Consider the following 17354-nt stretch of genomic DNA (forward strand, 5'->3'; position numbering starts at 1 on the left):
AAAGGATCAAAGAAAATATATATAATGGATCTAGGTACCTGGCACATCTCACTGTCTCATAATATACACCTAAGTTACTTTCCTCCCTTTCTGCTTTGTCTTTCTTTTATTCAGAGGGTTGGGTACCACAGTATGCATAAAAATAAATGTTTGATGGATATAATTTGCAAGGTGGGAAAAACTTTTATAGAACTACATGACAGAAAAGTCCTTTACAGACATGCAGGAGGGTTATGAGGATGTCTGAGTTACTCTGGATTAACTGTATGGTACTACCCTGCCTTTATCTGTCAATCAACCCCATTAGAACTGTTAAGAGTGAAGGAAGTGACACACTGTTAGTGAGCATCCGAGGCCTGGGAGCCCTAGCTGTGATTCTCCTCCTCTTCCCTTGAATGAAAATTTCTCTGTACAATGACAGGCTCTCCAAGCCCCACAGGGCTCTCAGGAAAAGTGCTTAAACCAAAAATACCATCTATGATCTGTTTTCCATCACAGAGAAAAAAGGGTCTGATGTTAGAGGTTTAGCTCCATGGGAAACTACTAGTGCAAATTGAATTTTTGAAAATTAAGTACAATTTAAAATGCATTAATGCTATTTAGAGAAATCTTTGGGTGAATCTTTTGTTATGTGAAGAATTTTTCTGGAAAGAGATAAAAAGCAACCCCTGATGTATATTTTGAACACATCTGGATTCTCACAAATAGGCCTTTCTAAAATGACATGTGGGGTCCTCAATTGGATAGGGGTGAAAGCCTGCACCTCTTCCTGGGACATCCTTGGGGATGCCTACTTGTCCCTCTTGTGGAAAAGGAGGCTCCTATTTGAGTCAATGGCTCCAAGCAGAGGGGACCTACTTTGAGAAGAGTCATTGTAAAATGACCATTGAAAGTATGACTCTGAACCTTACAGAAGACAGGATCCTGGGAGTAACCAACACATCACCACAGGAAAGGGAAGCCAGGAAACTCTTCTCAGTTTTGAAAAGTGCTCAAGGGACGTGTGCATAGTACAGGTATCAGTAGCATGAGATTTGCAGGAAGACAGACATTGGTATTTACTATCCACACACCCTTTGGACAAGTTATTTAATTTTTGAACCTCAGTTTCTTCATCAGTACAATGGGATATTATGTCACCTCCTTATATAAGAGTTGTTGTGAAAACTAAGTGAGCTAATACAATTAAATATCTAAGTCTAGCATCCTTGTCTAAAATTAATTGTTATATTATTATCATTAATATTGCTTATTTAGACAGGAAAGAAAAGTCACATGGACTACTGTAAGGTCATCATGTGTTCTATAAAACTTTCAACACACATCAAAGACAGTGTGTAATTGGCCCTATTCTTTCTATTCCATGTAGGCCAGGACAACTCTCTCCTGAACCAAATGCTGGGCCTTGGTTTCTTCCACCCCATCAAAACACACCTGTTCTGAGTCTCATTCATTCAAAGTTTTTTCTCAACCAAATTACAATCAAATAAGCTGACTTCACTTAATGTTGGTCCTTCTAGGTGACATAGTATAGATCAGCTTAGCACTTGAAAACAGAATTCAATTCTAGAATCAAGTGATGTTCAGTACTTGTGTCTATGATAGTAATGTACCCCAGCAAAGGATTAGGCCCTAATTAGATGTGGGCTATAAATATCATACAAGGGCCCTGGTGCTTCTGCCTGGTTTAAGTTACGCTGATTTCCAATCATGCATTTTATCTTTTGGCATGCATACACAGGTACCCAATAAATGTTACCTTTGGTAATAATAAAACAAAAGCCAAATTCCAAAAGCTGAACTGTCCAAAAGCCCATTGTCTGCATTCTTGGCAGCAGCCAGAGAGCCAGTTTTCCCAAGTCAGCAGCCTCTGAGGAGGCTGGCAATGGGCCAATTCCCAGGGTTGGCGCATTCCTGGGGCCTGGCAGGAGGCCACTGGGACCCTGTTTCCTCTTTCCTTCTCTTTATGTAGTGGAAAAATTTTTCCACTTCAACCCCTCCAAGTCCTTCCCCCATCGAAGTAAAGGGAGGGAGTAAGATGGGAAATGTTCCTCACTGCCTTCCTCAAAACCCATCTCCCACTGCTTTGAGTTGGCAAAGCTCAAAGCATTTGGAGGAATAAGTGAACAAAGGAAGGCTCCACAGCCCCATCGCTCAACCCCATTCCACAAGGCCTGGGGCAGAAAGACCCAGCAGGACCTTGTCATAGGGAGTCATTGTACATTTGCTTAGAAGACTATGGGCACTTCTGGAAGTCGTTGGAATAAAATTACCTGTTATAAATACACATTGGCTGAGTTTCAGGGGTGGAGCAGAAGGCCAAAAGTTCCAGAAAAATATAATGCTCCACGTAAGAAGGTGTATAGCTCACTAATGGGGCACTACTGAGCAATTGGACTAAGAAGAAAGGAATCCCAGGCTTAGTCAGATACAACTATCGTAAATTCCTGGGTGAACATGGCTGATTGATAACATCACTAATATGCTATTGTTTTAACACCATATATATGTATGTAGATCAAATCATTTTCCAAGAAGTTTTCTGAATGCCTCCTTCCACCTGCAGACAAAGAAAACCGCCATCTGGAGAGGCCATGTCAGCCAGCTCTGCATATTTTCAGTGCAGAGAAGACTGCACACCAAGCACTGTGCTGCATGCTCTATTTGTGTTAAAAGACTTCTTTCCCTTAATTATCCCAACAGCTCTTTGAGTAAGAGATTATCACCCCTGATTATGGATAAGTACAGAGGCTCAGAGATGGTAGGTAACATGTCTGAGTTGGCACAGGAGTACATAGCAGGTTGGGATTCACATCCAATACAGGTTGATTCTCTAGCCAACCTACACTCTTTACACTACATTACAGGGTATCCAGTTCCATTATACCCCCTAAAATGAGTGCTTTGCACACAGTAAACACTTAGTACAACTTTCCTTTTGAGGCTGCTGTTGCTGCTTAGTTATGGTGAGCTAAAATCCACCAGATAGGACTTGTACCACTCCCAGGATATTTCAACATCTTTCATTTGCATAGGGCCCTAGAGACTCACAACAATTCCTTGATCTTCATTTCACTTAACCCTCCTGGCAACCCCACTCCCAAGGACAAAGAAGTTTGGGGAGGGGAAGAAGTTAATCTACTCAAGAGTTCAGTTCAGGTTCTGTCTAAGGATTTAGAATTCTAACAAAGCGATCAACCCTCTAAATCACCTTCCTCATAGCCCAGCAACACCCAACAGCACATAGCCCTGTGGCAAGCATTTTAATCCTTGAAGAGAAGACCATGTAACTAATTAGGTGTGTGGAACTTGTGTTCTGAAGATGTCACATCATACTGTCTGGGACAAGTCCAAGGGAATGGACTAGAAAACAATGCATATCAACTTACTTCAAATAATACATTAAACATGGACTAATCTGATTAAGGTAGTGTTTTCTCAGTACAGAATTGTGAGAATGGAGGTGGTTGTATATATTATTATATAGGACAAATGTGCTGGACATGGTCAGTTGATCCTCCCAAAACCACTTCCGCCTGCTCCAGGGCACTGCATGGGCCCCTTTGTCTCTAGTTCCCAACCGGTCTTAGTCAATGGAGGCAACCGCAGGGGACTAAAGCATGGGAGGAGAGGATGGAGTGAATTTGTCCTGATTTGCTGCTGCTGGGAACACTGTTGGCCATAACTCTCCCACCTAAGGAAGCATTTCCTGGCAGGTGACTATCACCTTACAACCACATGGTTCTATAGGCACCTCCTAGATTTAGGGATAACAACACATTGCTTTATAGCCCCAGGGCATTGCACTATTGTCTTATGTTCCCTACATCCTGACACCCTTTAGTATAAAGACCCTTTATTCACTGTTCCTCCATGAGCTGGTTTCAGTGTTCCATATTTTCCTTTCCAGGACCTCAACTGATACAGCTAGTAAAGAATAAATGTTGTTGACCTGTGATCTTTGTAGACAGAACTATGGAAAGTCATTCAGGTCCTCCTAAGAGAATGAGAAATGTATTCACTTTAGACCTGTTTCTCCAATCCTCTCTCTGTCACTTGTCGCTACACCTCACCAATCAAGAATTAGGACAGATATTCTGTCTCAAGGGCTTATCAAATTTGACCCAGAAGTTTTCCAAATAGCTCCTGATTAACCCGAAGGGATTTCAAATTGCTCCCTCTCTTGCCCAGAAGGCTAGCTAGAATTTCACCCATTGAGGAGAGGATGACAGAACTAGTCTCATTCCAGTCTATCTAGCTGGTGCCTGTAAGGACTTGCTCTCATCACTGTACCCACCCATGCTGGACTCCAGCCAGCCCGCATGGTTACTCCAGACATGGCAGGCCCCTGACAATACCCTTTCCTTGCAAAATGTCCAACAGTCCCTGAGCCCACTTCTCTGCTGGCTCTGACAGATGGATCCCAGAATTACCAGACAAACAATTTAATTTCCCTCAACACATCCATGTGCATGAGATCTGTCAATGAATTAACTGTATTAAGAAACCTACCAAGCTGAAGACTACTGCTTAAAACTAAGACCCAAAGAGGTGCCGAAAGACAGAAGGCAGGCAAACCTCAGAGACATCTTTAGAAATGGACAATTATGGTCCATTAAGCCTGGTTAGGGAACTGAATTTATGAGTTAGAAACATCTGGAACTGCCTGGAATGTAAAGGAACCAGAAGAATCCACTGTTTGTGCTTATAGAGAGCATCTCAGACAAATGGAATTCCATGTTAGAAGAGAATTGTGAAATCAGTAGATAAAAGGGACAGAACCAAGGCTGTGCATCTGGTGCTAAGTGAAACAGTTCTAATACAATGGCTCCTGGACTTGCTCTTGAAATATTAATTGAAATTAGGATGGAGATGAGGGCAATGAAATGACAGGAGAAAGATCATAAACACCGTCTCGGCTGAGCCAAGGTAGAGCAACATGAATTAACGAAAAATGCTGCCTCACTCATGGCTATGACCTCTGTGGATGTTTAATAAATATTAATTGATAATAATCAACTACAGTCCAGGGTGGTAAATTTTTGTACTGATGGTTAGGCTGCAGAAATACAGCTCATGTATATACAGTTGGTACAACCCACACTGATGAATGAATAGGGGGAGAGGAAATCAAAATGATTTAGCTGTGTGATGTCTTGTGCCTTGTCGCAGGATGTATGGGTAAGAGAATGCTAACAGAAGAGTGGAGAGGGGTGGCTGGAGGGGACAAAAGCAAAGCTGGGATGATAACTCAGGATTACAGTGGAGCTTGCTTAGGGTCTTGGCAATTTCTCAAGTATAAGCCAGGCACCTGGTTTTCTCAATAAATTTTGCTACAGGGAACTTGGGTACATCATAGATTAAATTTGGACTAATATTCTAAAGGGAGATATGACAGTCCTCCTCCTTGGGGTAAGCCCTCCCTGTCAATACTGCCAGAAGGGAAACTTACTCTTTCTAAATCCTCTCCATTTTTTTTTGTTTGTTTGTTTGTTTGTACCACTGTATCCTCCCGATATTAGTATGATTCATGTATATGTGACTAGATTTTTTTAAAGCTTTGTAAAGCAGAAATCATGCTTTGCATTTCTCAGTACTCATTTCACAGAGTTTCTAACCCTGTAGGTGCTCAATTCCTGTGCTGATTGATGAGAAACTCGAGGAAGGAAAACAGGCACATAGAAAGAACACCCAGAAGCCTATTAGTTTGAAGACCAGCTTCTAAGAAGATCGATGAAAGCTCTACCTTGTTTTACGGACAAAGCACTAGAGAGTCTGCCACGGAAACAATCCTGGACTGCCAAAAGATGATGCAGAAAACTCAGTTGCCATGGAAACTCATATGATCTGATGATTCCCATTATTGAAAGATGATGAGACACCAAGAGAATGATAAGCAGATCTCAGAAGCCTAAGAAAGCATGGAACATGCCAAGTAAATATCTCTGCTCATTTGTACTTATTTGTACTGTAGAAGCAACATCATTTCCTCATCTGTCAATAACATAGCATTTGCAAATGGCTTTCAAAATGTATCCAGTTCTTAGTTTGGTCTACTGATCTCCCCAAGGGTGATCACAGACACCCCAAGGTTGCACAGAACCACATCTGATGCTGGAAGACAACACACATTGCTTCGGCTGAGTAGAGGTGACAGAGGCTGGGGCTACCAGAGTTCCTGCTCCATAACCCCAGCAAAAAATGTGAATCAGTGGGTAGGTGCAAAGGGTGGGTGCTATAGGAAACACTAAAGACAGGTGAAGCCACCAAATCATTCATGGTCACAGATATTCTTGAGAATCTGAAAATAGCTGTAGACTGGCTCCCCAGAAAAATGCACAAATGCACTTAGCATGAAATCTAATAGAAAATATCCTGGAGAACTCAAAGTACTGCGAGTCTTTAATAAATTTCTCTTATCAAGCACCCTGGGACTCAAGATGGTCAAGGACTTTATATTAAGAGTCTCTTATGTAAAACCTAAAGCATTATACATACACTAGAATCATCTTTGGGCAAGACTGAAAAGCAATGCAACATCTCCACTCTCCAACCTTCACCAACAGCACTCAGTGCCTCTCCATGGAGGTCCCCCTTATCCCAAGTCCAGGATTCCCTGCTAAGAGATACTTAGCTCATGAAAAACTTCTCATTGGTAAGTTCATTCACTCGTTCATTCACTGAGCATTTTCTATGTGTCAGACTTTAGGTATATGGACATAAATATGACATGGCCCGTGTCTTTGTAAAGGTTACAGATAAGTTATGTGATTTGTCTCCAGGGTTCATGTGGCCAGATCTGGAGACAGTTTGAGTTCTCAAAACTAAAGGGGGAATATGACTGGTATCAAACAGAGACTAGTGTCCTGCTACACATTCTACAGTGCAAGGACAACCTCATGACAAAGAATTTTAGGTCCAAAATGTCAAAGTATCTAAGTTTAAGAAACTCTGCATGTGACCATGGGATAAGCACAATGTCAAAGACCAGCTCAGAAAAGGACATTTTCATGAGAACTTTGGAAGTTGTGGTTATTGTGTCAGTCTGTCTTATTATCAATGATGAGAAGAAGGAGAGAAGGAAGAAAGAGTTATTCAGAGTGAGTATAAACAACAGTGAAGGCAGATCCTCCTTTGGGCAACATCAGAGGAGACAGCACAAATTACAAGAGGTGGGCACACAACGTTTATGGGAGATTCTGTTAGTTCTCCACCTACCTCCATCAGTCAGCTGCCAGCCTAAAGAATATGCAGTCATTTGACAGAATTGTCACTCAAGATAGAAACCCTGTTTGCATCCTGGAGACAGTTATATATTGAAGTGCCCATCACTTTCCAGCTTCTCCTCACACTGCTCCCAATCTTGTCCATAATTCCACCTCATATGTGTACATATCACACTCAGTCCTTACCAGGTAAACATATTTTTCTATAGTTGGAGTTGTATCAAAGACCTGATTATTCAGACAAATCACTAGATCAGAAAGCCTGCCTACCTCCATGTATGAACACTCACATTTCTTTTCCTTCTAACTCTTATCCCTTAACTACCATGTTTAACAATTGTTTTGCTGAAATCAAGCTTGACACCCTTTATCAGCAGGCACAGGTTTAGTAGATGTGCTAATAGCCATGGAAATCTCTGAACCCTGTTGCGGCAGCTGGGGTTCTTTAAAGTTGGGAAGCACCATGGAGGAGTCATGCAGAATATAATGTAGAGGTAGTCAGATCCAAGGTGAATTCCTATCACTCACCAGTTCAATGGCCTTAAGAAGCTGAGTAACTTGCTAAACTACAGATTTCTTATAAGTAAAATGGGAAGTTCTTACTTTAAAGGGCTGTTGTGATTTTTTTTTAACTTGCCAAGCAAAGCATTAAGGAAAGCGTCTGTCACATATTAATCCTTAACAAATGAGTTTCAGCTACTATTATTGAGGGAGTGAGGCCATTATGATCTAGACTCAATGCATGATTCATCAACTGGACATGCAGAACTTTCTGCTAAAGTGGATTTGACATTAGACACCATCAGCCCCCTACTGCATACATGTCCTATGTCTTCTGTTTGGACCTCTTATTCTTCTGTCCTTCATCTTGTCTTCCACTTAGACTGCCCTTAGCACCAGTTTTGCTGCAAATCTCCAATCTCCCTCTCAGCACTGTCTTTCTTGGGTTCCGATCCCCTCTAATCATTGAGAGCTTCTTCAAGACTCCAAGCAACTAGCTCTTATGGATAGTACCCTCTTGGCCCAGTCTCTCCCAACTTCTCCTAGATCATCTGAACCCACATCCATCTACATCACCCAGAGATTCTGCACTGCTGAGGGGCAGGTAGGTAGGGCACTTCTTCAGCATTTTTGGGACCCACCAGAAAGGCCCAGGCCAAAGCTGGATTATTCTCCACTTGTTGCTTTTTTCCTGAAAATGTCCTCAGCCATCACCATATACCTTTCAACACCTGGCTCCAGGTCATGGTCAATGTCTTCTTAGCACATCTAGGAGACAACTGAGAAAATAGTTCCACTAGGGGCATGAAGCAATTGGGTAAATAAAAATCTCCCACTAATTTCTTCTCTGAACCTCCTCCACTCAATGCTCATTTGGGAAATCTCAAAGTAATCTCGATGTCAGAGAAGAAAGGTCAGGCTTCCTCAAGGACAAGTTGGCATTTTCCAAATAGCAGAGGCACTGAGTGAACAGTAGTTTTTTATATTCTCTTATCAGTAGAAGTGGTCAAGGGAATTCCAACTGGAGTAGGTAGGAACTTTCAATAGAAGTCAGGTGTTTTGAACCCTATACAGCACCCCCACAGTGAGGGGAAGTCCTATGAGGCACCTTGAGAGTTAAGAAAACTTCAATCATGCCTGAAAGCATTGAAAAATGGAGATTTTTGTTTTTAGTACAGTCATGTATCACATAATTATATTTTGAGCAATGATGGACTGCATATGCCACCATGATCCCCTAGGATTTTAATGGAACTGAAAAAATTCTTATCACCTAGTGACATCAGACCATTCTAATGTCACAGTGCAACACAATACTCATATGTGTACAATGATATTTGTGTGAACAAACCTACTATGCTGCCAATCATATTTTTAAAAGAATAGTACATAAAATTATTTATAGCACATAATACTTGAAAGCAATTATTAATGAGTATTATGGTTTTTGTATTTACTACTCCATATTTTTATCCTTATTTTCGAGTGCACTTCTTCTAATAAAACATAAACCAGTATTTTGTGTTATGTCAGTAGCCACCTCATACATGTCATGTTTACTGCATTTTTTTGATTATATCAAGTGGTCATGTCGGAAAATGGACCTATATCATCTAGGTTGGTGTAGGTACTCTATGAGGTTCACACAATGATGAAACCACTCAACAGATCACCAGAACCTACCCACATCATTAAGTGACAAATACTATAATTAGACCCCCTGGTTGCAGCGAGCAACACTAACAGCATCACTATTTTGGCATTTAGAAAGTCTCAGTGAGTTTGAACATACTCTGTCAATATTCTCTAAATATTTTGAATATACTTTACAAAGTATTTTTCCTGGGCCCCTGCTTCTTGCCACTTGGGTATCTGTTCCTTTTCATACTAGCCTGGCTCTACTCTTCTGCCTTTTCAGCAGATTGTATACACTGATGGTGAACACAGGACAGGACAGGTGAACCCAGACTTTCAAATATTAATTTTTCTTATGCATGCATATATCCTTTAAAATACAGTCAGTTTCCTGTTCTTATAAATAAAACTTTACTGGAACACTGCCATACCCATTTGCTCAGGTACTGTTAGTGGTGGTTTCTCTGCCCAAAAAGATTGGTAGTTGCAGCTATTCATCTGGCCTGCAAAACCCAAAGTATTTACTCTCTGGACCTTTATAGTAAGAGATTTCTAATCCCTTCTTTAGAATTATTTTAGTCCTTACACAGGGGAGGAAATAACTGCAGATAAAGCAGTACAGATTTAAATTTGATATTTGGAAGAAGTTTTCCCTGAGAGAAAAAAAAAAAAGTAATGACAGGGTTGTCACCAGAGGTATAGGACTATGTCCTTGGGTTTCCTCTTCCTTCCTTACTCTTCCAGTCTTCAATAACTAAATTCTTCCACTACTTCAATGCATGACTCTAACACCAGCTCCTCCCTGGCTCTTCCCCACATCCTCCCAGAGTAATCTCAGCTCCTGTTCCTATAGTGCCACACTGTTTATCTCCATGTTGTGTTATTTACTTTTCTTGCTTATTAGGTCAACTTCCATGGATAACTATGAGCATTTGCTGTATTAGCCAGAGGTGGCATGCTCAAATCATTTAAAGCAGGGAAAGATTTACTAAATATTGTCAGGGCTATGGCAGGTCAACAGAAAATGGACTGGCAACATCCAAAAGCCATTACCATGAAGAAGCCTGAAAAGGCCTGGGGACAGAGAAGCTGACAGAACACAGAGAGATGTGGTGTAACTGTAACTGAAGTGTGAAAAGGGTTGCCCAACCAAAGCTACAACCTGAGATAGAGGAGTCTGGCCACTGCAACCCATGAGGAGGCAGGGAGAGAGCAGGAGAACAAACACTTCTGCTTCTGATCTCCTGCTAGATTCTCCCTGGACACACATTCTACCAAGATGCCAGAAGCAAGCAAGCCTTCCACCTAGGGCCATGAGGTGCATAGCTGGATAGGGAAGGATGAAGAATAACAGATTAAAAAGGAGAAACAGAAATTCTCCAGCATGTTCCCATGGCAGGCTTTCAATGATGCTGCTGGACCCACTTAGTTATGGATGAAATGGAAGGGTCTGATAACTGCAATGATTTGGATGCAAATGGTTAAGAGGCCAAAGGATGAAACATAGGATTTTCATAAATCTATTTCTGCCCCATGAATCTATCAAAACTATCCTGCTCTCAGAGGTAAGGATCTGGTACAGTTCATGTGTCCCTTTGGTGGAGTAGGAAAGAAAGAATGTACCAAGAGGGAATTCACTGGAGGAACTGTTACTCTCATCTGTGCCTAAAGCAAAAAGTACTGTTCCCCAAATTAAAGGAGAATGTTTGCTATTGAAATGTGAACTGGAAAAAAAATCATTCACTCCCAGTCTTCTCATCAGTTAATGCTATCCCAGCTACAAGTGTCAAATAGCTATACATGCAGCTGGGAATGCATTTGCAAATGAAAAAGCACAGTGTGAATTGCTGACTTGTTCTGATCAAAAAGCATCCTGAGGAGGGTTGAAGAGTTTGAGGTCAAGAAGAAACTTCAATTTCTGGGGTGACTTCTATTGTTATCAGAGAGAAGATCCTGTTGGCCATGAATATGCAATTATTTGATTCATGCCAGCTGGTGAAGGAAACCTGTCATCACTTGCCTTTCTGGGCTTCACCCCCCACGCTGGAACATATTTTCCATTTCAGTTCTGCTTACCTGTCACTTTCTTGTTAAAAAGGGTAATTTTTAAAGTAAAAAAATCATCAACCTCAAAGAATGTATTCAGTGCTACTAAGGTACACACATCATGCACTCTAACACACACACACACACACACACACACACACACACACACAAACACTCTCAAACCCTCAACTTCCCCCATCCAATTCTGAAATTGTGACTAAGAACCACAAACTCAATTCCCTCAGTAGGAGCTTTTTACAATATCTGGACTATAAGTTGTTGTTGTTGTTGTTGTTTTAAATTCTGTAGTTCCTACAACCTAAAAATTTAAAAGCCGTTGCAAGGGAGTTATAATTTCTAACTCAATACTTCATGATTTGCTTATGTAAAGTAAAAGTGTATGAACTTAATAGTACCTTATTCTTGGAGGACATTAGGAGGAATTTCTCCTGCAAAATATGCAAAGTGAAAATTACCTCTGAGCCTCCTAACTCTCAAAAATATAGGTCATAATGATTATAGCAGTAGAATTTCAAGATTTAAAAATTAATATGCTTCTCTTTCTTCTAGTGAGTTTCCCAAAAGGACATCTCCTCTTCCTGGGATAATATTTAATAAATGATAAAGAACTAAAGTGACAGGTGGAGATAGACACACTCTTGGAATAATCCTAATTACATAACTTCAGGAGAAGCAGTTAACCTCTCTGGACCCTACACTATTTCTTCTACAAGGTGAAGAACTGGTTAACTCATTCCCACTTTAGGATTCTATTATTCCAAAAAGAGAATGGAATAGAATAAAATAATAAAATTTAAAATAATGCCTTGGGATAATGCCAGGTTCTTTTTTATGTTTATTTGTTTTTTCAGAAGTGTAATCTAGAATCATCCCTGACTGTTTCTTGCCTAATGTCTGCATGGTTTCAGCATGGAGCATGTTTGAATCCTTTAAAGGTCAGTCATCTTTTACCTCATCCCCATCTGTCTCTTCCTGACAGTTACAACAGAGTTCTTTAAGGCAGTTTCAATGGATCCCCCTCCCAAAGAATCAACACAAATACAATCCTTTGCTCTCATTATCCAGCAGTAGGATCGTAAATAAAGGAGAGAACATAACACAAAATTTGTAGTCACTTGGTCAAAGTGGTATCCTGTTCAACAGTATGTAAGCACCCTCACATGCATAGTCACAGGATGTACCCAATCTGGATGTGCAGATGTAGCAATCTGCTTCTAGAAGACAAGGAAGATAATTCACTCATGCAAAATCTTTCCTAAGCATGATAGAAGGAGATGTAATAAAATTAAGATTCTCAGGTGGCAGCAAACCACAAATTCTCATTTTCACAGTGTTCTATGCAATCTATTCACACAGCCCATCACTAGTCTCCAGGTAGAGCCACGTGACAATAGGAAAGCAAGCTTGTTTTGAGATTTTAGTTCACACTAATAAGGTAGTAGGGTGTTGCTTACACCCATATGCAAGCTGTCTCTAGGAAAATTTGCAATACAGGCAAAAGTTCCATGTTTCCTTTTCCTCTGACTTGCAGGCATCCAATATCACCACGGTCACCTGACTTCACCTGTTCTGCCTTGTCCCACCCAGCCCAGCCTTCCTTGCATTCTGTATTCTACATCCTTTTATTTGCTAATTCCCTCAACAAAATTCTGCTCATCTGGATATTTGGAAATGATCCAAAGCATTTTATTAATGAGAGCTACTATGAATTATTGAAAGACAACAGCTTAGTACGTTTTGCCTTTATAGGGCATTTGCATAGGAGTTGAGACCCAAGGCAAAAATCGGTGGCTTTGGGGACCAACCAACAAGGATATTTCTAGGTTGAGGGAATCATTTCTGAGTTGCTCATATCATACCATATGGCTGTCTTTGTCCCTGCCTAAGCCCAAGACAAACCATATTGACATGTTGTTCTACAAAGGAGAGGCTGAGAAATGATCCTTTTATCTCAAGTTTTCCCAGAAGTTGAAAAGGAATAGATGCAAATATATACACCATATTTTTACCGCTTTCTACCTGGAGATAGCAAGACCTAGGAGATGGGATGAGGTCACATTCAACATGGAGGAGAACTTAAAACACTACCAAAGTCCTTGGCCTCTACTGGTATATTAGGTATACTGGTCAAAGTACAGCACACATAGTCATAGAAGTCGATTCTGAATAACAGGAGAACTTGCCACACCACATACACACACAACTTAATGCAGGTCCTTTACTCAATTCCCAGGAATCCACATCCATGAACATTTGTGAAGGGAAATGTCCACTCTTATGGGGTAAAGAACTAATCTATACACAACAGAGTGAGATGAATGGCCTCAAAGTTTAAAGGTACAACTGACAAATCAATTCAAATATTTTACTGGACACCTTCTGTCCACTAGGCTTGAGGCCAGGTTCTATGAGCACACAAAATGCACAAAGAGCATTCCACCAAACATGCAAAAGGAGGAACCAGACTAAACTTCTGCTTTAGTAGTTAAGTGAAAGGAGAAAGAAGTGGCTGGCTTGATTTCATTTCTTGCTCTATTTACATGCCTCATAGAATTCAAGATGTGACCCACACTTTAGCCTGGAACCTGTGAAAAGTGATCAAACTTCCAAAATCAGTGACTTAGTCTGTTTCTTGCACTATTAGATTCTCAAGCTGAAAGCGAATCCAGTCAGGTTGTTAAGAATGATGTTCATCAGCACTAAAATTCTTAGAAAGCTTATGGACAAATGAACTAATTTATATATCTAAGAAGATCTCTGACACTTTCTTGAATCTTCAATATTGAAGTTTCTATTGAATTCTTGTTCAACATAGTCCCAAAGTTAAGATAAATGGGTGATGGAGCAACTATATATAGGCTTGGCGTTTGGCACAGTGGTACAGTAGTGTTTTGTATAAGCTAAAATCTATTTCAGCTGGAATTAATGTAATTATACATAACATTGACAGACTATGACATTTGCCTATTAAGACACTACACAAACATTCAATAATTTGCTGGCTTTTGAGTTCGTAAAATAAAAATGAAACAAAATCCCAAGAGATGTTGCTAATGGGGTAACTGGAATAGAGGTTTCAAAAGCATGGGGTTCAGGAAATAACAGTCAAAGAATAATGTACTTTAAGCCAAACATATAGAGTGGTAAATGAATATTTAGTACTTACCACAAGACTGCTATCCAGGGACAGCCTTTTTCCAAAGTCCCTTTTTTCAAGTTGTCTCTTTCCCTCCATGGGTCAAGTTATTTATTTTCCTTTGTGATTTATAAGAATCCCCGTCTGTTCCAGGGTCACTGCAAAAAGTGAACATGTGTTTTACTATCCAAGCGCTCAGTGTTTAGCTCCTTGTTTTTCAGCTTTCCAACCAGAAACAAGTGCTGAAGCCAAAAACATACCAGGCCCAAGAAATAAATAAAGAACTGGGGTCTCTCAGTTCAGAACATCTCTCTGGGTTACAAATGTTAGAGTTGTCTTTTGGAGGCCCCTGTGTTTTTACAGGTTTTGCTAATGGAGTTGGGGAATGGGTTTGCAGGTCAATCAGCAGACTGTGGAAAAAGCAAACAGTCCGTTTCATGCCACACTTGCTCCAGACCCGTCCTCTATCAGCCAGAATCGTTCTGTTACTGTGCACATAGATGCTGTCTGCAAATTCCATGAGCTCAAACTGACAAAACCATACTCCATAACCAAGAATTATTGAGCCCAAGGCCCAATGAGGATTGAAATGTGAACAGTATTGTCAATATTTAATTTAAAAATATGTCACTTAAAAATATTTGAGGAACATTATAAGATACATTCCTTTTGGGACAGATTGATTCAGAATGAATGGTGGGTGATGTCATTATTGTCCATGAGTATTATGAAACAACCATTGCATTATAACATATAGTTTATCTGTGCACTCCACTGAGATTGCTTGTTCTAGAATGATGAAGTATTCTGCTTAATAAAGATCTGCCATGAGTATTAAGTGCTAGCTTCCAAATTCAACAAGATGTAAAAAATTTGAGATAAAATAGATGCGTTTAAAACTAGAATTTCTTAGTCACTAGCCAGGTGACCACAGACAAGTCATTTAGCCTGTCTGAAACTCGTTTTTCTGAACTGCTTAAACATAACTATGGCAATCAAATGATACCTGTGAAATAACTGAAAGGTAACATATTATAGCTTACGTGTACATTACAATTACACGCAGGTGACATTTACAAACAGTTAGTATTGACTGACATTAAAAAAGTATCCAGATGATTCAGAAACACGTAGGGATACAGAAATCATTCATAATTCTCATAAACAAAGTCATGGTATGGCTGACACAGAAGCATTTAATAAAATGCTGTATTAATCAATTTTATAAAACTAAAAAGAAATATGTCCTACCACTCTCAATTACTCCATGTCTGACAGGAATCAAACAGCCCCACACAGAGAAAGAGGGATATGACAGTTGTGCCCACGACAGTGTATGCACACAGCACAGTCCCTCACAGGAAGCTGATGGTCTCACTTCTCAGTTGCTCCCTCCTCCATCTTCATCACTGCAGCTCTTCCTTCAGAAATACTAATTTTATGCCATCACTGCTCCACTCAGAAACTCCCAGGAGTTCTCTCAGGACTCAGGAGAAAATTCAAAAAATTTCCTCATCATTTTCAAGTTCTACTTCCCGCCAATGAGTTTTTTACAGTCCCCAAACACACTAGGAACGTCCGTGAGAGTTTGCTTTTGATCACATTCTCACCTAATTCTCCCCTAATCCTCCCCTTACTCCAGTGTCTGGCTCAGGTTCCATCTCCCTCCCAGATCACGCCATTTGGTAATGATTCCCTTTTCTCTCCCACTTTTCATAGGAGTCCTTAGAGATTTTTGCCTTATTAATCATCTTGGTCACCTAGGTTAGTTCTTTAAATACATTAAGTTCTTAATGTATGCTTGTTGGCAGGACCTACTAGTTGGAGATAAGCAAACAAAGCCCAAGCATTATTTTTCAGGAAAAAGAGGTTCTGTACTATTACTATGGTCAACAGTGTTAGTCAACAAAATTTGTTTTGGAGACCTGACTTCCCTACTTTACATGGCAGCCCTACATTTTGTCTCAGTGACTGTGTTCTCTGGTATCCCCAAACATTACATCCTTTTGAGGATGTAATGATGTATCCGATCAGATGAATAGGCAGACTATACAGCCTGCCATATTTCCCACTCTATCAAGAACATACTCTCTTGAGTCGTAATCCTGAAGAGCAAAGGGGTTGATCGATCAAAAATCCTTTGGCCTTTGACACATACATAGAGTGCCTACTGTATGGAATACACAGTCCCTCGATATTGGTGACATGGCCAGGTGTAAGAAAGACTAGGGCCCTGCCTTCAATTGAACTTATATCCTAGTAGTGGCATTCAGAAAATAAATAAGCAAGCAAACAAGAGAGGATCATTTCTTAGGAAGAAAAAGAGGGAAGAGAATGTGTGAGAACACTGCTGATTTGTAGGAAATTCCAGCTGTTGGATTTTATGCTGCATCATAAATGAGGGTGACATGAGGGGTGTCATTTGGGGAAATGGGAATCCTTTCCACAACACTGCAATGTATCTGTATAAAAGAGATGAGTTCCATCAGGTGATATAGCAGAATGTCAAGAACATGGACTGGGAAACTTTTGGGGTACAAGAGTTAGGGTAGAAGCCAGTCATGTAAGAGATGGGTATTATTCCAGGCAGAGGGACCAGGGAAAGGAGCTAGAAAAGAGCTTTGCATGCTCTGGAAGAGAGGATCACTTTCCTAGGAATGAAAAAAGCTACTACGAGGAGAATGTGTGAGAACAGTGCTGAACTGTAGACAGCAGCCTCAGGTTCCTATTCTCAACATAAAGGTCAATCTTAGGGTTTGAATCCCTGTTTACTCTTAACTAGCTGATGC

The 17354-nt window shown here is 40.4% G+C and overlaps 1 protein-coding gene across 4 annotated transcripts in view; it reads right to left on the reverse strand.

The window, feature by feature from the left end:
- Nckap5 (NCK associated protein 5) overlaps positions 1-17354 on the reverse strand; it is an 863608-nt gene that overhangs the window by 811646 nt on the left and 34608 nt on the right. For all 4 annotated transcript variants that reach the window (XM_047544852.1, XM_047544850.1, XM_047544849.1 and 1 more), the window contains exon 2: positions 14596-14723. In XM_047544852.1, the coding sequence (XP_047400808.1) occupies positions 14596-14664 (69 nt within the window). In that variant the 5' untranslated portion in view covers positions 14665-14723. The remainder of the gene's footprint in view (positions 1-14595; positions 14724-17354) is intronic.

This window comes from Sciurus carolinensis, chromosome 3 (genome assembly GCF_902686445.1).
Source record: "Sciurus carolinensis chromosome 3, mSciCar1.2, whole genome shotgun sequence".
NCBI lineage: Eukaryota > Metazoa > Chordata > Mammalia > Rodentia > Sciuridae > Sciurus > Sciurus carolinensis.